The 23,154-nt window shown below is 43.0% G+C and overlaps 1 protein-coding gene across 1 annotated transcript; it reads right to left on the bottom strand.

The window, feature by feature from the left end:
- Positions 1 to 17,354: 17,354 nt before the first annotated feature.
- On the bottom strand, positions 17,355 to 21,880 carry arf2a (ARF GTPase 2a). Its single transcript, XM_076086448.1, has 5 exons — positions 21,792 to 21,880; positions 19,943 to 20,097; positions 19,734 to 19,844; positions 19,485 to 19,609; positions 17,355 to 19,237 (listed from the first exon to the last, which is right to left on the bottom strand). Exons 2-5 carry the CDS (start codon positions 20,085 to 20,087, stop codon positions 19,076 to 19,078), a joined length of 543 nt encoding a protein of 180 aa, XP_075942563.1. The 5' UTR covers positions 20,088 to 20,097; positions 21,792 to 21,880; the 3' UTR covers positions 17,355 to 19,075.
- Positions 21,881 to 23,154: the final 1,274 nt, after the last annotated feature.

Raw genomic sequence — 23,154 nt, 5'->3', positions numbered from 1 at the left:
TCTCCGCACAGCGTTCATATTTCTCCTGCCTGCCGGGTGTTTCTGCTGCACGCTGGCTATGTTTCAAAAATGCCGATGTCATCACGCTCCATGTGAGGGCTCTTGGTTTCCCGATAAGGCTCGGACTGAGGAGATAATCGATCAGGAGACATTAAACACAGGCAGCATCGGATGAACTCGTGGCATATAGGTCCGTCTCGGGGGGGGGAAACAGAGCTGACCTTTTCATACTCCCCGCTCTAATAGTTCATGGCATTGGGTTCGGGCTCATCCTTGGATTTCACAAGCAAAATTCATCTTTTCAGTTCAGCCGAACTCGGGGATAATAAGTCCGTATCCGCTTCCCAGCCGGTTACAAGCCATTACATGTATATTAGTGGGCGATAAGGTGGGAATTGGGTTTCCTTGTCAGGGTTTAGCTCCTAGTGGGGAAAATGAGGAAGGAAATGAAAAGTGATCCACCAGCTTTTTTTTTTTTTACTGCAGAGACTTGCGATGGCAAGTGCAGCACAGAATCCGCACGCGAGGAACAAATGAGTGATTTAAGAGACGCGTACTGACAGTAAACGAGGCTGGCGGTTTAAATGTTGATTGAGGGCAAAGATGGGAATCCAAACTGTAGCCGAGCCCGTAGGCAGTGCAGACATATTTGATGCTTCAGTTCACAAAGTGATGCAAAATCTCTCGTTACAGTTTGAGAAATCAACCTTTAGTCTGGAAGTAGAAGTGTCAAGCAGAGAAGAAGTGCATAGAGGGAGATGGCGAAGGAGTCTATCGAGACCGGGACCAGAATGAGATGAGGGATACTTGGATCCAGTCGGTAGCAGGAGGCGGCTAATCTTCCTAAAATCATCGGAGCCTGCGCTGCCTGCTTTGTATTCCTGTCTGAGCAGCTTGGAAGGAAAATCAGAAGTGATGGGAGGAGAACGTAGGAGGAGACGGTCTGAGTGAGAAGAGAGAACACTATTACTGCTTCTTCTAGCACCATCTTTATTTACTCTCCCGCTTTCTTCCTCGCTCGCTTTCTTCCGGGGAACTTTTAGGGAACGACTGTCTCTCAGCCGCCTCACCGTTCAGCCCTCTTTGTGAACGAGTCTTTTAGCCCAGAGGTATCTGAAACAGAAGCTAAATCTGGCTCTCCCTCATCAGAAGTGCACTCAGGTGTTGACATATTCGTAAGGGATTCACCTCAACTCTCTCTGACCCCCTTATTAAGCATTCACCTGGCTTTAAATGTGCAATAACCACAAAAAAACATGTCTATGTAACAAAACACAAGCTTGCAGGAAGGAGAACAGTGCAACACGATCTGCATCTTCTATGTTTAGACCACCGATGTCCCGTGAAGAGAGGAAGCAGATGTACTACTGTGTGCTACGTGTGTGTGCATAGTGCTGCTGCACGACAACACACCAGGTGAGGCTTAAATAGATGTTAGTACTCTTTGTTCCACAAGAGGAGAAACCACTTGGTTGTACTCGTAGGTTTGGATGCACAGAGAAAGTACACAAAGCTTGTTAGTGAACTCATTAGTCTCGGGGAAAAAAAAGATTTCCCCGAGAAGAAATGAAATGCGTGTTTTGTTCCACAATGACCAAAAAAACATGGCCTTTAAAAACCCTTTAAAATAACTAAACTATTAGTATTGAAATGTGCTCCTGATGTTTTGTCCACCACATTTACAAACAGAGTAATAAAAACACATATTATTATAATGCAGTCTAGCATTATGTGTCTTTATTATTATTATTCTACAACACCACCACCAGCTATAACCTCAATAACAATCTGTTGTACTGGAATGCAATACTTCTATAGCTGTAATAAAGAGGCCTGGGAGTGTGCTTAAAGAAATGTTAATATGGCCGTGGGATTGTCTTTAATTAGTGTGTCTTTACTTGGTGTGTGTGTGTGTGTGTGTGTGTGTGTGTGTGTGTGTATGAGAAGATTAGTTTGTTCCCTTTCTCTCCGAGGGTTAGATGAGAAGATTGATACAACTCTCACATCCATACGGTAAACATGTAGCTGGAGCCAGCGGTCTGTTAGCATAGCTTAGCATAAAAACTGGGCTCCTGGTAAACGGTTCTGACATCATGAGTTTCAGAGGTGACGGCAGGCGGGTGTTTTTCTATCAAAACTAAGCCAATCGGCTGCTGGCTGTAGCTTCACCGTAAATAAATGCATTTCACAAACAGTCAAACTATTCGTTTAACCTGAATTTAGTTAAATTATTGAATTGATGACTAAAACATGACTTCTAAAGATTGCAACCAGAATGGCTAGAAGTCAGACGGTGTTGAGAGCCTGCATGTAAGCAGGACTGACTCAGGAGGTCCATCCAGTGAATCCATGAATCACACGTCAGTTTATTTAATTACAAGACTAAAGTAAACTCTAAACTAAATCTACACGCACACGCAGACACACACACACACACACACACACACGCGTACTCTTTTTAAATTGCCACAGGCAGGTTTTATCATAAATGAGTAAGATCCTGAAAATCCTGACAGTGGGATTATTGTGCATGCTGTCAATCATCTGTGTGCTGTTTGCCACAGGCTGGGTGGGAGGAAGATGAAGAGGGAGAGGAGAGACTTACCTATTTCAACATTTACCAAAGGGAAAAGGTAGTCCTTATTTAATCACCTCACACACCGGAGAAGCCTGTATTTCATAATAACCTCAAAGGCTTTCATTTAAATAAACGTCTGTTAAGTCACCTTCGCTTGATGAGGTAACACAACGGTGATTGAGCTTATGGCCCACAGATGAATTCTTTTGCATTTGCAGTGTAACGAACGTCTGTGCCAACATTCCCGGGAGAAATCTCCAAAAACACACCAGCAGTTACCGCTTAACGCCATAAACGCCAAAGAGAACGAAACAGAGATCTTGGAGATTGTAACTTTAACAGCATTTCTGCAGAAAAAACGACGTTTCAAAGATCCATAAAGGGCAGAAAAGTACAAGAAACAACTACCTGACTTCTGACTACCAAATATGAGTATTTACCTCATTATCGGCAAGATCTTCACATATTGATCTGCGCTGTACCAACTCTCACGAAAGCAGAAAACAGATGCTGCTTTCAAATACTGCCTGGAAGTAGAGCAATTACTGGTAGGCTACATTTAACAAGACGAATAAACTGTCATACAAATAGAAAAGTTGAATTTCGTGTCTTTAATTTTTCAAGAACAGGTCGTCATTACAAACAACCCCACTTACTAAAGTGTGGCTCTGTTCCACTTCTTTCTCCTGCCGCAGCACGAAGTGAAGAGTCAGCAGAAAGCTCTCCTTTTGATTTAGGGCCCATTTTGTTATGTCTGACTACAAAACAACTTAATACACGACAAGTTGTTTTTTATGACTCACGGGCTGGAGCTTTCCAGGAGCACATTAGGGCAGCAATGCTTTCCCAGCAGATCTCTGTGGACCAACAGCAGCTCTGTGAGGAGAACCTGGAGGATAATGAAGTAAACATTGGCCTCCTGCACCCACAATGCAACGGCTTCAGGATCATGTTATATTCTGCCCAGATGCAGCCACCTCTATACGAGAAAGTTTACTAGAAGTTTTACCAATATTTACCAGCTGGCAAGAAGTGTTTGTACCTGACAGCAGCTGGAGAACATATATATATATATACGTTATTTATGTTACAATGAGTTGAAAGCGATCCAAAGCCGTCACATAAATATTCTTCCAGCATGTTTTTGTGAGAGACCAACAACAGCAGCAGCATCTGTAATTTCAAGCAGAGCCCCAAAGCGACATACGTGACTTTCACGCGTCAAAGCCCTCGAGCTGCTGTTGTAATTACGACAGGAGCGAAGCAGGAAGTCAGGTGACGCTGCTGTAGACGGACTGAGTTTGCGTGCGGAGGACAAGGCAGCAGACCAAGCATTGCAAGTTTCCCTTGATATTATTCAAGATGGATAAGTGAGGAAAATAACTTCAACCAAAAGCGATGTGCTTTTAGAAAACAGAAGGTCAACAGTAACCAACTCACCACCTCTTTTCTTTTAAATCTCCTCTGAAAAGGTTGGAACTAAATGAAACTAGAGGAGGATTATATCTAATTCTATCACAGACTAACCAACACGGTTCCACTGACTTTCCCATCATTTATGCATCCATCACTTTGATAGAACAAGCATGTACATGGATGGCTCATATTATTCAGACATCAAACTCTGCCCTGCACATAACTGTGGCACGGATACGAGGACATTTGATAAATGGATGTAATATTTAAAACTCTTGCATCATTAACGAGCTTGAGGGCTAACTAGTGTGATTACCACGGCGGCATTGAGAGGCTCGTCGTACAGGCCACAAACCCCCGGAGTAAAAGCACTAACCATTCGCACACAGTTCCACTTCCAACCTCAGTTCACATTAGGAATTTCCTCCCAAGTACAAAAGTGGATAAGAGCAAAGACTCTTGAATGAGACGTGAAGACGGTGCCTGCTCTGTAGTGATTCACTTCATCACAGATCTCTTATGTTCTATTGAAGCGTGCCTCCATAGATTTACTCCTAAAACGTTCGCTCCTGTGTTCACTAAGGCAAAGGCACATATTTGCACACATACATGTGGCTGCACAGCTCCAGCCCTGGTGTATTTACTGCCTGCTGTGACAAGGACACTGCATGGAGCAAAGCTAACATGAGGACCGGCTTGCTGGTCTGGCGTTCGCCCATCATTATGTGCTCGGCCACCTTCGATGCATGCGAGGTTGTGCCCCGGAATGCGTGCGGCTCGTATATCCCGTGTTACTATTTTGTTTAGCAGATTTACTCGAACATCAGATTCAGCACAACTCTGTCAAACGCTATTTCCCAGCAGGGTCAATTACTTCGGAAGAAATGCCCTCAAAACATGCAGCTCCTCTGCCACGAAACATTGCATCATCGCCAGCCAATCACGAGGCGGCATTCGTGGGGCTTTGTGTGGCACAGGCGAGCAGGTGCGTAAGAGCAAAAACAGTGACTTCGCAAACATACTGAGCTCCACACACATGCTGCCGTCAATGAGAGATGCTTAAAGGCTTTGATCAGCTGTGGATTTAGTAATAGATCCATATTTATATATGAAAGAGATAAACATGGCTGAATCGTGTCCTTGCATGTTAGATAAATGTCACATGATGACACAACCAGGGACGGCCCACCTGTCTATTGTGTACAGTATTGTCCTCTGAAATGAAAGGATGGTAAACAGACCAGCTGGGTTTATAATCTATTGTCCTATCAGAAAAGCATTGATCTGCTTATTTTCCTTTATGCTGGCTTTGTGTAGCTTATAATCAGTTCGGTACTAAGTATTATGATATGAACTCACTAGAGTCTACAAAGGTTTATCCTCCTGCATCCTAACCCCTACGGTATATCCATGTGTGTCATTGTTTAGTGAACATGTCTGAGCCAATGCCAGGACTAAATGCACTACATTTCCTGTGATTAAATCCAAGCGTATCACAGAAAACACAGCAAGCTAGAGGAAGTCATCATTACCTCATACAGTACTTTAGTCCAAATGTTACGGTTTATACTTAGTAAATCACAGTGTTACCGTACAAATGCATCCTATTCTTCCTCACATCATCGCCTACATCCGCACCATGTGCACGTCTGTGCCAGTGTTCTCCTTTCATACAGTGTAACATCACTACAACGTGCGGTAAAACAGCATCTCAGTCACAGCAGGACGCGGCCAGACTCGGCTCTGCCTTCGCCTCACCAGAGAGGATCAGCAGATAGACCGACATGTGTGTTGACATAAACCTCGGCTGAACATACTTGGTGTGGCGATGGTGGCATAAAGCTACCAGGATCTGCCGTCTCTGCACAATGGTGACATTACGATAAGCACTAGCTCTGCAGCGGGCTAATACTGGGCTTAATGCTTGGCTCTGCTTAATCTATTCTTTACGGTTCAGCCTATCAGTGTGAACTGGCACAACTCTAATGGGCTTATAAAGATGCTTCTATGTGTCGTGATAGGCGGTGGTTTGAATGGTGACTACCGAATAAAGGTATGCTTCTTCACTGGCCAACTTGGCAAAGCTAAGCCTGCACTGGCTCGCTGGTGGCCTGAAAGCACAGCCCACACATTAGCATGGTCTCTGGCTGCATGAAGTTCAATTAGTCCCACCAACAGCAGTGGCCGTCCTGAATACCGCAGGTCCATACAGCTAGAAATCTTTTGTTCCAGCACGTAATTGAAAGCTTTAACATTCAGGCAACTCAATTCTCTGTTTTTAGGATAAAAAAAAGACACAAAAGGCTGAATATTCAGCCTAATCCACGGCAATCCCTCTAAGATAAAGCTTTCTGCCAAGAAAAATCAACTTAGAGAAATAAGAAGGCCATCTGACACAGAAGCCAAAAACTGACCGGAGAAGTTGAGGACATCAATATTCTACAGAAGAAGCTCACAAACAAACAGGCTTAAAGAGCTCTTTGCTATTCCACTGTTGAGCCCTCGCAATCATCCCAGTAATGGCCTCATTTACACACTCAAGCACTGTTCAAAAAGAATGATTCTGCCGCCAGAACCTCAGCACCGAAACTTACCTGTCCATCTACGCGCCAACCATTTATTTGTCTTTTGTCCTTTCACACTTCCCTTCATTCTTTCACCCTTTTTCATATCCTCTATTTCCTCGCCTCGGCCCCCCCCCCCCCTCCTTCTCCCCGCTAGCTACCAGACTGTCCCTGGGTGAGAGGCAAGCAAGGGATGAGGAGGAGGAGGAGGGGGAGGAGGAGAGGAGGAAGAACAGAGGGAGAAATAGGTGAGGGAGGATGGAGAGATAGAGGGGGAGATGAATGTTGATGAATGAATTCCGAAAGCGGTGCGGCGCTGCCCTTTCTCTCTGAAAGTGAGCGTTCGTCCCTTTTCTCTTTATTTCTTTGCATCTCGATAGAAGATACTTTTCCTCTGCTGCTTGTCAGATACGCCTTTCAATCCCAGCAGTGTTTCAACATGAACATTTTCCTATCATCTTTCTTATTGTTTCCCTGCACATTTACACTCCCTCTTTACTGAAACACAGGTGTCACACACGGACACCAACATACAGCATAGCGAATGCAGAAATATAGAATATGCATGTACACCTAGCAGCAAACACGCCGGCCTCTCGCCAGGAATCACAGACCGTCGGTTCGTTTACAAGCGCGGCATTTTCAGGCTGCAAAGCTTGCAACCGGTATTTTACCAAAGGGACCGTAAAAGAGAATGAATTAGAGAGATTCAAAGAAAAGAAAAAGAGAGAGAAAGAGAGAGAAAGAGAGAGAGAGCGGGGGGCCCGGAGGGAATAGAGAGAGCATCACATGAAGGAGTTGACCCACCCAATAATCCATTTACAATACCATCCCCCATTCACTCAAGGCAATGCTGCCTAGTTCCCTCATTAGGCTATCATTACATCTACCAATTGTTTTATTTGTCTTACTTTATTTCCCCTCTATCTTATTGTCTCACACTCACACACACACACGCGCTTTACTTCCAAGAGGTCCTCCATGTGGATGACAGAGGCAACCACCACTCCAACACACACACACACACACACACACACACACACACACACAGGGAAGCACAATCACACCTTCTCTCTCACTAGTCACCTCTCTCTCACACACACACACACGCACCAGTACCACCTGCTTCTCTGATGGTACTTCTGCCCCCCCCCCCCGCTCCAATTTCTTGCAGCTTCAACAAATGGTGCCTCCACCCAGTGTTCCCAGCCCCTCATCCTCCAGCCTCACTCCCAAACCTGCTACCCATTAACCGATGCTCCCTAACAGCATCCCTCTCTCATCGAGCGATGCCGCGCTCCTCGAGCGCTCAGCCCAACCCCCATCGCTGTGCTCTCACAGAGTGTAACAGGAGGAGAGCCGGCTGGTCGGGTGGCGCAACACGCAGAATCAAACAAGATACCTGCTGCACAAGTATATGCAAGGAGAAAAAGGGTTGACATGCCTTGGGATGGTGCATTGCCCATGCTGCGACACGGACCGCTGCAGCTGAAAGTGATCGCGTTTCCTGTTCCCCCTCCTCTTTTTTTTCCCTCTCTCCCTCTCTCTCCTCCCTCCTCGCTTTCTGTTCTTCACAAAGCGCCGGGTCTCTCCTTCCTCGTGCCGGTCCCCGCGCTCCTATTCGTTCCTCTCCTTCTACCGTCCTCCTTCCCTTTGTCTCGCCCTCACTCTGGCTTTCTCTTCCCTCTGCTGGAAACCTCCTTCGCGAGATGGCTGTGGTCCAGCGGCGGCGCTCCTGACAGCACTGCGCGTGTGTGACCGCGAGCACGTGCAGTGAGTGTGTGTTTGTGTGTGAGGGAGAGGATGAGAGTGAGAGTGTGTGTGAGAGAGAGAGAGAGAGAGAGAGAGAGAGAGAGAGAGAGAGGGGCGTACTCTTCAGCAGTATGAGCCTTGGTAGATTGTGCATGCCGGTGCAGGGATGCTCAGCACACCACCAATAATGAAGCACACATTTTGCCCGTGATAAATTCACACTCCCACTCTCTCTCGCTTGCTCGCTCCATGCCTTATTTCCTCCCCGTTACTCATTATATTCAGTTTCTCTCTCTCTCTCTCTCTCTTAAAGACACAGGCGGCACGCTGCATTGCTACACGCCTAGGGCACATCTCATGATATGGTAATAAAGGGGAGTCCAGGGACGTGGTCCTGTGTGGGGCTCATCAGCAGCTGAGCTAGCTGGAGGGGGGGGGGGGGGGGGGTGGAGAAATGCCTGAAGCATCTACTGTACCAGGAATAAGGGGAATGATTGGGGGAGGGCGGTGCTGGTGATGCAAAGAAAAGAGAGAGAGAGAGTGGAAGGGAGAGACAAGAGTGAACACTTGAAACACATCCCCTAGTGACAACGACAGCTGATGACGAAGCTGCGTTGGGCCCCAGGTGAGGGTGTAGAGGATTGGCAAGCGGAGCAAAGCAGCAGGTGAGGACGACGAAGGAGGGCAACCTCAGCACCGGCGTGGCCTGTGCCCTCCCCCCCCGCCCTGCTGGATGTTTGTTTGCAACCTTAAATCATTGCTCTTGTAAATCCTGGTCGACTATCACCTCCGCTCACCAACAATCACACTCCGGCGGTAGAAGACAGAGCGCGGCGTTGTGTCAGCTGTTCAAGAATGCCCTTGAAACACAATGAGGAGAAATCCATGCTGAGATCAATCACGAGCAATACTGCATCTGAGAGAGGACAAAGGAGGAGCAACAAGTGGCTACGGGAAAATCAAAGACAAGTAGAGAGGATCGTGGAATAACTGCGTTGTGTTGTGGATGAGAGAGTATTTCTGTCAAACAGAGAGAGGCTGATCTTTGCTGTAGTAGCTAATGAATTAAGAGAGGGAGGGGAGGGGAGGGGAGAGACAGAGAGAGAGAGAGAGAGAGAGAATAAAATGCCAGGAGATGGAGAGATAAAAGAGGATGGAGGTTCTCTTCATGATGAGAGAGATGAATAATGTATGGTCGGGCTGCACATGACTTACACAGCACACCGGCCCGTCCGTCATGTCCAGCTGGCTCACAGGAAGAGGAAACATCAGCCTGTCAGCCGGCGCCTGTCCACTGGAGCTAAAAGCAAGCTGACGAAAACCTGCAACGACAAAAAATGTACACGTTATATTCTTAAATTGAGGTTAAGGGAGGTTCAAAATACTCTTCCGGATGTCAGTGTCTACCAAACAAAGACTAAACAAATATAAACACCCTTTATTTACAAGTGTCATGGAATGCTTCCTGGGTGATTAGGGCTGAGGCTGTCATCGATTACGTGGATCTATAGCGGCGTGCGTCTGGCAGCGGTGAAAGCACGCTTTACCCCGGAGAACAAAGCTGCAGATAAAAAGCCTCCAATGCGATCCTCTGAAGTGTGGACGCATTTTAGACAGATGTATAAACTGTAAACAACCGCTACATCACAAACACTTTGGAAAGTGAAAGCCTCCAAGAGCGCTTTGTCAAGACTGCAGCAAGACAACGCCGACTGTTTACTCATTGTCCCCGCCGTGATTTAGTAGAGAACATGTTTCTGTTGGTAGTACTCACCTGAAATAGATTTTCTGAATGTTTCTAATGTCACATACTGTTGTACAGTCTGTTGGTTTCCCTCACTTTGCTTCCACTGATTATCTTAACCACATTACTCCAGTGATTAAATCAATCCATGTCATAACCAGTTTAAGTATTAAACCAAGAAAATAATTCAGGTTTTTCCAGCTCAGGGAAAGGGTTGCTATGACATACAGTGATTAAATGTCACAGCAATCCTTCTGACACTGAGGTAGAGTAGTATTCTGATCAGGCATCGGACAAATAGGGTCTATTATGATGATGCATTGGTTTGTCTTTAGGAGATTATGATTGAAAGAAATATTGAAATATTAAGACATTTATTTAGAGTAGATTTATTGTTATATTAATCAGGAATTCAAAAAAGTATCTTCTGAATAAATTGGTTTTTAAGTTAATTGACTAAACAAAACAATATTGTTAGATTAAACAATTTAAAAAATAATCGTTAGATGCAGCAATGTCATATTTCATAAAAAAACACATAAAATCCAGGAGATATAATATTAGATTTAAATGTAATCTAGCTAAAAAGTAAACAAGTATTGTTAACGTGTGGACACTAATTGGACAAGATGTTGTGCAAAATGTGCTGAACTACATTGTGAAAGACCTAAAATAAAGCCATAAAATTCTTAAATCAAATTTAAAGTGGAAACGAGTCAGATTTAACTTCCCTAAAAGAGACATATTTATATACCAAAGTGTAAACTAATGAAGAAACAACATCCAATAAGTCCAACAGATGATCAGCCCAAGGAGGACATAGTTGTCATATTGAGATAATTGCTACGACCTGCAGCATTAAACAGCACATTACTGCCTGATAGATAGTTGAAGAAAACAACACTGGAGATTGTTGTGTGCTGATGGCCTGTTCTGCCTGAAGGCGTCTGTAGTTTACCAAGCACAGAGCTGCTCAGTGCAGATGTACAACTTGCTGAGTAAGTAGCTTCTGTGGAGCTGATGATCATTCTCTGCCACCGCTTTCGAATAAAATCACATCTGCCGCTTTATTGTTAGCTCCGGCTCTGACCATATTGCAGTGTGAAGCATCAGGCTGCTCAATCTAAAGATGAGTGGGCCTTTTTTTTTACACGTTTTACATTCATGGTCTTGAAAGACATGGTTTGGTTCTCCCTGAGGACACAAAGGAACCCAGTTTGTCCTGGTCGTCCTCCTTCTTTCTCTCCATCTCAGCTGTGAGCTCATCGACCCAGAAACACTTCAGTACAGTCTGTGGCACAATAGATCTTAGATCTGCCCTCGCTTCAGTGGAAACTGGCCATCTGAGGTTATTAGAGGGGGGGGGGGAATGTCAATGACAGCGTGACTTGGATGCAGTGAGACAACACAACCTGGCAGAGGTGTTCTTACTGTATATGAGAGAGCGCAACACAATCAACCATCTTTCAACCCTCCCCTCATAACATACTCCATATGCATGCACGTGCACTAATGCACACAGTTGCTTACGTCTTATTGTGATCTTCAGAGCACCATCCAGTAACGCTGTATGTTTGGAGCTACTAGTGCAGCATGTCGGGTCGTCTGCGTACAAAGAGAACCCGTAAGAGGTAGCGTGAAGGTCTAAATGTCCACGATGATGGATATCACTCCACTTCATGTCCCCCTAAACCTCCAATACACAGTGAACCAAGACTGGTCCAATTATATGACCAACATTTATCATCTAACCATTTTAAACTTTGCAGAAATCCAGCGGAGTAACTGCTACTAAAGCACTTATACGTCCCTTTGTCCAGTGGAGACGATATAGAGAAAAATGTTTATTGGAGCCAATGAGTCATATTCAGTCAGCCAGCTCACACTGAGCCGTAATAAACGCCTGCTATTAAACAGCATTAAATACAAAGCTGGACACCAGTGGAATCTACAATGATTGGACAGCGCGTCAACTCCTGCGAGGACATTCCTCTGCTACAGTAAGACCTTCCAGCTTGCCCAGGGAGCAGAAAATGTCACTTCAGGCTAGTAAATCTAGCGACTCACTTGCCCGATTGGGGGAGAGCTGAGCTGGTCCCAACTCTTTTAGAGGTCCGATGACGCGGTTAAGCGTCAACCAATCATATGTTTTGATTTACCCTGTTCTGTCCTGTCTAAATAAATACTATAAACCAGTATTTCAGAGCTATTTAACAACATAACTACGTCAACGACTGCTTGAGCAACACTTCAGCGGCTAAAAGCACTAAAGCACATAACTAGTAGTGAACTACAACTATGTAAATATACTCAAGTGTTGTACTTAAGCACAAACTTAAGGCATTTGAAAACAAAGCCAGATCTGGGACGATTTGCATTTACACATATTAAGAGTACAACATCTTAAGAGAGATTTTAGTTAACAGAATATAAGAAAACATTGTGATGCTGGGGTTGTTCAGACTAATTGATGTATTACTGCCTATAACTGCAACAAATTAAACAAATTATAAAGAGATTTAAATTAGCTCCACCTGACAAACAACAATATTAAAAATGCTGCCTTCAAGTTTATAAATCAGTAAAGACTATTTAATAATGTAATATATAATAATATATCTATGTCAAGAAACATTCTGCAGCATAAGCACTTTTACTTTTGGTATTTTGCTGATAATACCACATAATTTTGCTTTATTAGATTTTAAATACAGGGCTTTTACTTGTAATTATGTAGTTTTTACTTTACTTTAATTCACTTAAAAACAAGAATAGTACGTAAAATAAATGAATTCACAATTGATACGAACGCAAATATAAGGTAGCTAATAGCATTAGCTAATACTCAAGCTAGCAGCCTGATGTTAGCCTCATAGCTAGCTAGCTAAGCTAACGTTAATTTGAACTGTTAGCCAAGCACGCGCTCATCATTAAACCGCGAAGACGTCAATGTTAGTAATGTGACAAATACTTAACTTAGTACACGAATACTTGTACCCACTCGAAGTGGGTTTGATGCTACATTTTGAAGCTAACATGAGGGATAACCGATGAGTTAATAAACGTTGGCAGTCGGCAGATGAGCTAAACAGAGCACGAATCAGAGCGGGGCCTCCAACGTTAGACCGCGACGGGTGCGTTAGATTTACGTTACGGAGTCTACTGAATGTCAGGTGTGGTGGAAACAATTAAAGAATCCACACTGCTCTTATAATTATGTCTCTGTTGTTGATGATACAGTCGGATAACTAGGTTTCAACTTAGGTGATAGCAGCTATAGATCAAAAATATGAAATAGTAACATGTTCCAACATTTTGTACTAAAATTGGTGACAATTGTTTAAAATTGTAGAAGAAGCAGCAAAAGAAAAATTAGATTTAGACACAATTCTAAATGAAAATAAATCGATCTTAAAGCAAATGGGTGTGGTTTATATTGACGCGAGGAATACGAGAAACTGCTTTTTGTTTTTGTTTTACTAACAGGTCAAAGGTTACAGGCCAAATCGTAAAGTTATGATTACAACAGCAAAGAAATATGCAATGTAATCATGCATTTGCAGTATTGCACAAACAAAGACCACACCATTGGGAAGAGTAATATTGGGTTAATTTATTTTTTTAAATTTATTTTATTTTTTTACTTGAGACCCAGGGTGCTGGTTTTGTCTCCATTGAATGCTCCTCTTATCCTGAAAGAGAGAGAGTACATGTAAGGGAGCTTGAAATGGAATTACAAATACAGGAAGAAGTACAAGTACCTCAATATTATATCTACAGTACTTGAGTGAATGTACTCAGTTGCTTTCCATAACTGCTGATGGCGGAGGCTCAGTGGGGTTTAGTGTCTTTCTCAAGGACACGAGGGAACATGAGGAGGCAGAGATCGAACCATGCGACCCTATGATTAATGTGTGAACTGCTGTACACTCCCAAGTAGAATCAATATCGTTCACACATTAATACTTCAACAAGAGGATGAAGGGAATACAATGAAATCTACATGTTATATACCGTGGTAACAGATTTGATTGAGTCCAAACAAATACAATAGTGACGATTTATTCTTCCTTCGCCTGCAGGACTACAGAACCATGATGAGGTGATGGAGATCTTGGCCTCCGCGTTGCTCCACTGCCACTCAACTGGACAAATCCTGTGTTTCCATGGCGATGTGAGAGTCTGGAGATTACTTGCTCTTTATGGAAAGGTGCAGTCGGTCTCTGGTGAACTCTTGTTTTCCTCTGCTGTGTGTGTGTGTGTGTGTGTGTGTATGTGTGTGTGTGTGTGGGTGGATGGAACGGATTTAAAATACAGGAGCACCGCTGAGTGCCTTCTGTGACTTTCTGCAGGGCCAAGAAATACAACCGACCCTTAATGTTACACACGCGGGCTTTGAGCTCGTAGATGGAAAACGTGGTGGTGAACAGAAACAGATTTACCTGCACTGTCAGGAGACTCAAGCACCGCAGTAAACGGGACCACGTATTTATATTCACACACATTAAACACCTTGCTTTGGTTGTTAATTGCTGCTCGACATTCACCCCTGAGAATTTGTGAAAGAGACGATGGATGTGTGACTACTTCTTCGTCTTACTCCCTCCCGTTTACAAGTCAATACCAATATCCCTTTGATTGATCTACGGGTGGATCGATGATGCTGCTGGAGCCTCCTCCCCTGAGATGGAGGTCATCAATGGTGGAAGAAGTACACTTACTTAATAAAAGGAGCATTACAACAATGTCAAAGTATTCCACTACTAGTATAGCTGTACTCCTAAAACCACGACAATGGATTTGTTTTATGGATGTTGACAGTTCTGTCCTGAAAATATATTCAAATCAGCACATTTTTAATAAGAGAATGCCTGATTTGCATATTTAAAGGTACAATTTCTGAAAATATCTAATGTAATATCTATTAGTTAATTTTTTTTACCTTATTGACTTGTGGTGTCTCCCCTTAAACTGAAAAGTAACTAACAGCTGTCAAATAAATGCAGTCGAGTAAAAATGTATAGTAGAAGTAGCATAAAATTGAAATACTCAACCTTGAAAAACTGCAGCCCAGTACAGGTACATGAGTAAATGCACTTGGTGACTTTCCACCACCAGAGGTCACGAAGAAAAAGTGACAATTTTAATGCAAAAAGGAGCTGAAGAGTTGACATCACGGTGGGGTGAGCGAAGGGTTAATGTGCTGTGAAGTCACACATCAAGGTGAGATATAGTGCACAGCAGAGAGCGCCTGCTACAGGTCGTGTGTGTGTGTGTGTGTGTGTGTGTGTGTGTGTGTGTGTGTGTGTGTGTGGAGAATGTGGAGAGTGTGTGTGGGGGGGAGAGTGTATGTGTGGAGAGTGTGTGTGTGTGTGTGGGGGGAGAGTGTGTGTGTCTGGGGAGAGAGTGTGTGTGTGTGGGGGGGGGGAGAGAGTGTGTGGGGAGAGAATGTGTGTGTGTGTGTGTGTGTGGTGTGTGTGTGTGGAGAGAGTGTGTGTGTGTGTGGAGAGTGTGTGTGTATGTGGGGGGGAAGAGTGTGTGTGTGTGGGGGGGGGAGAGTGTGTGTGTGTGTGGTGTGTGTGTGTGTGTGTGTGGAGAGAGTGTGCGTGTGTGTCTGTGTGTGTGTGTGGAAGGTGTGTGGGAGGGGGAAGAGTGTGTGTGTGTGTGTGTGGGGAGAGTGTGAGTGTGTGGTGTGTGTGTGTGTGTGTGTGTGTGTGGAGAGTGTGACTCCACATATCCTATTAGAATTATTTCAGGTCATTTCATCTTGATTTGATAGTCGTAGCGCGTGACAGACGGAGGTCGATCAGCAGGGATGTGATGGTGAATGTGTTGAACCAGTGAAAGTGATTCAGGTCCAGTAAGAAGAAGGTAATCACCTCAGCTCAAAGGAATAAAGAATATGACCGGATCAGGTCATGGAGTGTCTTGTAATTCATAAATATAAAGAGGTGAGGGATGATTTGTCTACTGGGATGAGATCAGAGACTATACCTCTGCTTAGCAAAATAAAAGTATGACCGTGTCCCCCAGTATGTGTGCTTCCAGCCAGACCAAATCCTGCATCACCCCGTCTCACAGTCTTGTCTCCTGCTCCCTCTTCCTCACGACTACTCTGCTCTCTATAAATACGTAAGGTGCTGTTTCCAAGGTAACAACTCTATGGAGAATTGGCCACCTGAAATCTAGATGCAGTGTAAAAGGAGGGAAACAGCAGCGGTCTGCAGGCTCTCTGATCGTCAGGAAAAGACTTCCCCCTCGTCGTCCCTGCGTCACCGTCCGTCCAGCTCTGTGGCCCTCAGGGACCATCAGTCCTCATTAGCCCAACATGTCATCCTACAAGCTCTACCTAGTGCACTTTCAAGCCATGAAGAATTACTTGTTATTATTTGAACGTGCATTATGTTTCATTCATCATCTGTATTGATAATAACTGTAACAATAAAGAGCTGTTCCTGGTTTAAAGATGTGCATACCTGCGTAAAGGCAGATATGATGGTATACTATTACAATAACTGCACTTCTGGTGAAGGCCCTTCCCTCTTTTGGTTGCTTTATTTTGAAAGTATGTACCGGAAATGTCTGTTTCTCCTCTCCTCTCTGTACCCGAGTGTATTCAGAATCATGAATGTTTGCTGCCCTCCAGTGGCTACAGCCAGGAAATGCAAGAAAACAGTACATTTGTGCATTTAAATATATTTATATTTATATATCTAATTGCTTACGACATTTTTTATTTTCAAAATGTAAAGCCTTGTCTAGGGAAGTTGCCGTTTCCTAGAGCTCACAGGTGAAGTCTTTAACGCAACATCAGTGAGATACTACGATTAACTGAGTCATCATTCTTTAGAGGTATCAAAAATAATATTCATATCAATGTATCTGTATTAATAACACTGATATTAAACAATACAAGCCACTGCATTATTGAATACACCCCAATACACATTGTGGAACAAACACACCCTTTGTGAATCTTTAATTGTATCTCCTGTTCTATACTTAGTGGTGGACAGAATATTAGAAACATCGCTGTCTCTTTTGATTGTCTTATTTTGAAAGTTACCAGTAATATCACTTCCTGTGAGTGCTTTCAAAATAAAATATATATGTATCGATTTACTTAGGACATTATTGTTTTTGTTTTTCATGATTTAACATTTTAATGAATATATTATATATATATTCAGTCTGCAGAGGTAGGCAGAGGTTTAGGGTATGTATGGTGTTACTAGACTTTTAAAGATATAGCTGCTGCCAGATTATCTTCTCACTTCAAAAAAAACCTTCTCATGAACAATTGCAATGTGACTGGATTTATTGATGTATTAATTAATCTCAAAGAAATCAGAAACAAACAGAAACAGAACTCTTCATGGACAGATGTGGGTTTACATCTGTTGATGGTGTTTTACTGAGCAGGAAACTCACATTGTTGACACCTGTCACATCTTTGATAATGTCGAAAATATTGAAAAAAATAATTAAATTAGATTAAATCCAAACTCACAATTTAAACAGGTTAACAAAATAAGAAATACATTTGAAATTTTAAGAGCTGTTATGATAATCCAAGCTATGAATATTTGCACAGTGACAAAAGTACCTAAATTCAAAATGCATTGTCTGTCACTTTACTTTGGCTGAGTATAGAAGAATATAAAATGATTATCTGTGAGGCTTTTATTTCTCATGAATTATTCCAATGAAAAGGCACGAAACATGCTACAAGATGAGCTTAAGACAAACATGTACATACACTTCTCAAAAGTTAAAGCTTTACTTCTGCCCGAGGGCAGATGGATGACATCAAGCTAAAATACACAGAATATTACATACATTTGTATTTCACGATGTAGAGCATCAAACGGTACTGATGTTTAAAAAACACCCCGACGGAAGGACAAAGAAGGACAAAGAAAAAGAACAGTCGATCGACCTTAAACTTCCCAAGAAAACATCTGAACGTCCAGCTGTAGTCAAATGTGATGTTATGACTTTAGAGTCATGTTCTCTCAGTAAAGGGTGTGAACAGCTGATGTATTGAGCGTCAGTGGATGCGTGTGAAAACTATTGTGTTACTGGGTTAACTGGTGCAACATTCTAACTGTCTGCTGGTGTAGGACTATGGGAGGGGCTGTTGTTTATGGGGTCTGATGGATTAGCCGCCGTCTTCACAGAGGCCCGTGTTGTGCAAGTCGATGAGGTTGTGCAAACGGCATCAGAGGGACATAATATCAATAACTCCAGGGGAAGCGCCCTGGCTGCATAAAGGGAAAACACCATAAAGTCTGAAGCAACAAGGAAGCCTTTACAGCGCTGATTCATACAACCGGCCAGAGCGAATTTAAAACTACACCAATCGCAATGAGCCCTCTCTGAATCTAACCAATTCTTCCTCGAGAGCATTTCACTCCAAAGACTGCACACCTGGCACGCAAGTGAACCAGGTCGAGCATGCATCAGCAGTAACATTTTTTTTGAAAAAACACAGAAACAAAGAACTACTTAGACTAGAAAATAAGACGACCAGGAAACAAAAAGAAAGATTTGGAAGTAGCTGAAATCCACACAGCACCACGAGGACACACCTCCACACATGTAAACATACACTCTATATTTTATTGCCTTTTCGACACCCAGTCATGATGGATCTTTGTGTAAAACACAAAGCCACCTGGTTAGAAAAGAGGGAGAATTGAATTTAAAAGCTGAAGAAATGATTTAACAAATGGGGAAAGATATAAAGTATCCAGTGTTCACTGCAACAGTCGAAACTTAAATGCGCCAAAACGCATTTACACAGAACTGTCATTTGTGGAGAACAACATGGCTGCTCCCACTCACATTCACCCATCCAAGATACACACTCCGACAGTACACAGATGCTAAGGAGCACTGGCCCAAAGGTCCAAGGCTTCAGAGAAAAGAGAGGAAAGGAGAGAATGAGACCAGGACCAGTACAGAATGAGACCAGGACCAGTAGAGTCTACCGTCACAGGCGGGAGGTGGAGGGACAGATCATTTGCCTTTCTTTAGCCGGGTGGAGAGCCAGTCGAGACCCTCGTAGAGACCGTCTCCACCAGTGGCACATGTGGCCTGGATGTACCAGTCTCGGCCACGCAGGGTTTGCAGGCCCAGCTGATCCGTGACCTCGGCTGAATTCATGGCATTGGGAAGGTCCTGAAAGAGCAGCAAACACAATGCTCACATAACAACAAGAGAAACCACTATTCCCCATTAAGATTTGCACGGATCACTTTTTAGAGGCCGCTTAACCAGCATCATTAGCACACTACTGATGCAATATACTGGGTGTGTATCAGCGTCAATCCCCTGTTAATGGATCAATGGCTGATGGATAGTTGATAGGCGTCAGGTTCTCCCACTAATGATGCTCGATTTAAAAAGAACAGTGACTAAAATCCACCTGTTTGTTGGCAAACACGAGCAGCACGGCGTCATTCAGCTCGTCCTCAGCCAGCATTCGCATCAGCTCGTCCTTCGCCTCACCGACTCGCTCCTTGTCGTTGCTGTCCACTACAAAGATAATGCCTGAAAACAGGTGAGGTTTGCATGAAGGAAGTGGATAAAAAGGTCTCCACGTGTAATGGAGGATTCAATTAAACAGTGGCCTTGAACAACAGACTTTGACCGTCAACATTAGGAAGTGTCTCACCTTCCGTGTTCTGGAAGTAATGCCTCCAGAGTGGCCTGATCTTGTCCTGACCACCGACATCCCACACTGTAAAACTGATGTTCTTGTACGATACCGTCTCCACGTTAAAACCTGCGGATGAAGGGAGAAACAAAGAGATGTTGGGTGGATGGAACAAAGAGGTTCGACATCTTGGCATTGGTGAGAAGAGGAAGAGGAAGAGGTCTCACCGATGGTAGGGATTGTGGTAACGATTTCTCCCAGTTTGAGCTTGTACAGGATGGTGGTCTTTCCAGCAGCATCCAGTCCCACCATCAGGATCCTCATTTCTTTCTTGCCAAACATGTTTTTAAAAAGGCTAGCAAAAGCCCCCATCTTGGCTCACCTGCAGAAGGAAAAGCAATATCGCGTGGTCAGATCTCTAAAACAATATGGGTCATTCATCAAGTATTAATGTTACACATGCAGCTAAGTAATGTTAGTCTCCCACAGCCATCATCATGTGGTGCTGAATCAGTCAGTCACCGTGTTGAAATAATGAACTGCCACCTGTGTTGATAATCAATTAATAACGGAAGTAAATTCATAAAACAAAACAAAATGTGGTGGCAATTCAAAGATGAATTCACAATGAGCGAGCTGGTACTTTTCCAGTTTAATTGCAATAAATAAGGATCACATTTGCGAGAAATATAGTGAATGAGGTTAAGATTAGGATACTTCTTGGGCGGTGTCCTTAAACACGTGTGTTTAGTCTGTAGATTCATGACCTCATGTCTCTTACTGGGAATGAACAGTTGAAGGCCTAAACTCTGTGACTTTGTTCTGAGAAGCTGAGGGCAGACAGAGAGCAGCTCTTGAGCAGATAGGCCTAATATAAGTATGAAATAGTAATAAGTGAATAAGGTTTTAACCTGTCAATACCCCAAACATGTTTTATATCATTATAAATAGAACATCTTTGGCTGGACAGTACAAACAAATGGACTGCGAACATGTGATGAGTGTTTCAATATTTGCTCACATTTTGTTGATTCAGATATACGATGAAATTGATAATGGAAATAAAACTTTCTTGGGTTGCAGAACCATTACAAGTATGTCAGAGAAATATGTTGGTATGCATGTTATTCAGAGGGTGAGGTTAGTGCCCAGCTTCTCAGACTTCTGAGTGTGCTGGGTAATGGCTGCTCCTTTGAGTAAACAGGTATGTCAGGTTTATGGTGGCGCAACAACATACCCGAGTGTCATTAGAGGTTTTCTTATAATTATAAATAGTTCTGATAGACGTCTGAGGTGCTATTCCAGTAGTACTTATAGTCAAACAAATTTAAGAAATGCATCTAGTGTTTTGTCCTAAAGCTCATAAATCAAAACACGAACATTAGTAAAAATGACTTTTAACAGAATCATACAGTAACGTTTACGTTAGCTGGATACGTAGTTAACTGCCGTAAAGCAGTGTTAACGTTAAAAACGTAGGAAACTGTTAGCTAGCTAGTTTTTAGGAAGTAACGTTAAAAGTGGTAACTGTCGCAACAACTTGTGGCATACTGTATATATATCTATATACTGTATATATATATCCAAGTCAATAGGTTATATGGGTTGCTATCACTCTAAACAGTACAATGCATATTATCCATATTTACAATTTGCATTCCTTTAGTCTGCTGCATGAAAGTGTGTATCGTTGCCATGGGAAACAAGTAGCAACTGAAGTTAGCCTACATTAGCTTGTTAATAAAAACGAGTAGCTATACTATTACAATTCGGCCTTTTTTTACTAAACCAATTACAACTACCAACAGTCATGCCTTCAATGACCTTAATGTATTGTCACATAATGCCAAATAACGACAAATAAAGGCTAAACTACCGCGGAATCCGCTCCGAATCACTGGCAGGTGCCACAAGAAGCTAGTGGCAGCTGAGCTTGCAACAGGAAGTGCCTCTACTAGCTGCCGCTGCCACGATTTGAGCCAGCTCCTACTGCGTTAACAGGCTGTTGAGCTCCAAATGTATTCGAATAAAAACAATATCTATGACACACTAATGCCGTACGAACAATGGTTGTACCTTTACTGGTGCTTCTCACGCCGTCTTTCTTCCTGGTCCTGTTCAACTGCGATCTGGTTTATTTTCCGGTGTCACCGCCCTCTTGTTCCTGTCGGTTGTGGATTACAAATAAAAGTTGCGGTAGTGAAGGTGGGAAATAAAAATATATCAATATCTGTTTGAATCAGCAAAGTTCTTCTTAAATGCTGAGAAAAAAAGTAATCTCCTGAATTTATCAGCAAAATACCTTAAATAATAACTTAAATCACTTTCATTATAGATTCAAGGTATTTTATTTAGGCCTATTTACAAGCCTTTTTTAAAAGTTTTTATATAGCCATATATAGCATTGAACAAAGTTCAAATGTGCTTATGGTCTGACTGTATTAAATCGTTTTGATATTATATATCTTCCATAAAACATCCACGTCAGAGGAGGAAGATATGTCGTCACTGTGTCACGTGTCATTAATGTCTATCTGAATGGTGTATTTGTTGCACGTGTTGGCTACTGGGTGATTCATAACTGAACACACATTTGTTTCCTCATATTCCTTGAACTTTTCAATCTTCTACCAACCAACCGGGTTTATATTGAGGAGATCTTTCACAGTGTTTTTGACATTTTACCGAACAAATGATTCACCAATCAATCAAAACGAATCTGCTAAATTTATTTACGACATTTATTTTTAAAAATCCATTGACGTTGAAAGATTGAATTTGTGTATCGAATCCACTAGATGGGGCTCCATCCATGGTTGCTTTTTCTCTGAAGGACCAATGAAGATTGAAAGTACATGAAGCGTACAGGATATATGTCCTATAATAACATGTTTGTGTCCTTTAATCTCTCTTTGGCTTCGTGGATTATTTGACTTCTTCTCATAAATGCTGTGCTTTCATATTTTTACAAGATTGTGATGCTTTATTGCAATGATTATATATTGCAATAACTAAAATTAGGGAATTGTGAATTGTTTCTGATTTGTCCACGGTCAAGGACACTTCAGAGTGCAGGTGTGTTGTCCATTGTGGGTTGAATTTAGGGTCCGGTGGAGCGATCTGAGGTTTTGGTTCCAGTGCGTAACCAGGTTTGGCGGTAGACGTGAGCATCCTGTAGTGACGGGTCCCGCGGGTGTGCTCGATATTTCTACATCACAGCAGGTCAACGCAGTCATGTTGCAGCTTCTTCCACCTGGGTGGCGTTAGTTACAGTGGGAGGGAACATACAGTAACAATATTGAGGGAATCCAATGAGGGTGCAGCAAGATGATGCCCCCCCCCCCTCCTCCCAAAGGGCCCTGCCTCCCAGCGGACCACTGGGCCCAACGCACCGGATTTGAGAGTCTGTGTGCGTGTGGGGTCGCTTAAAGAGATGCGC

Source organism: Anarhichas minor, unplaced genomic scaffold (assembly GCF_050575085.1).
Source record: "Anarhichas minor isolate MPS153535 unplaced genomic scaffold, ASM5057508v1 ptg000007l, whole genome shotgun sequence".
NCBI classification, from domain to species: Eukaryota; Metazoa; Chordata; class Actinopteri; order Perciformes; family Anarhichadidae; genus Anarhichas; species Anarhichas minor.
This window is presented reverse-complemented; position numbering and strand designations above follow the sequence as displayed.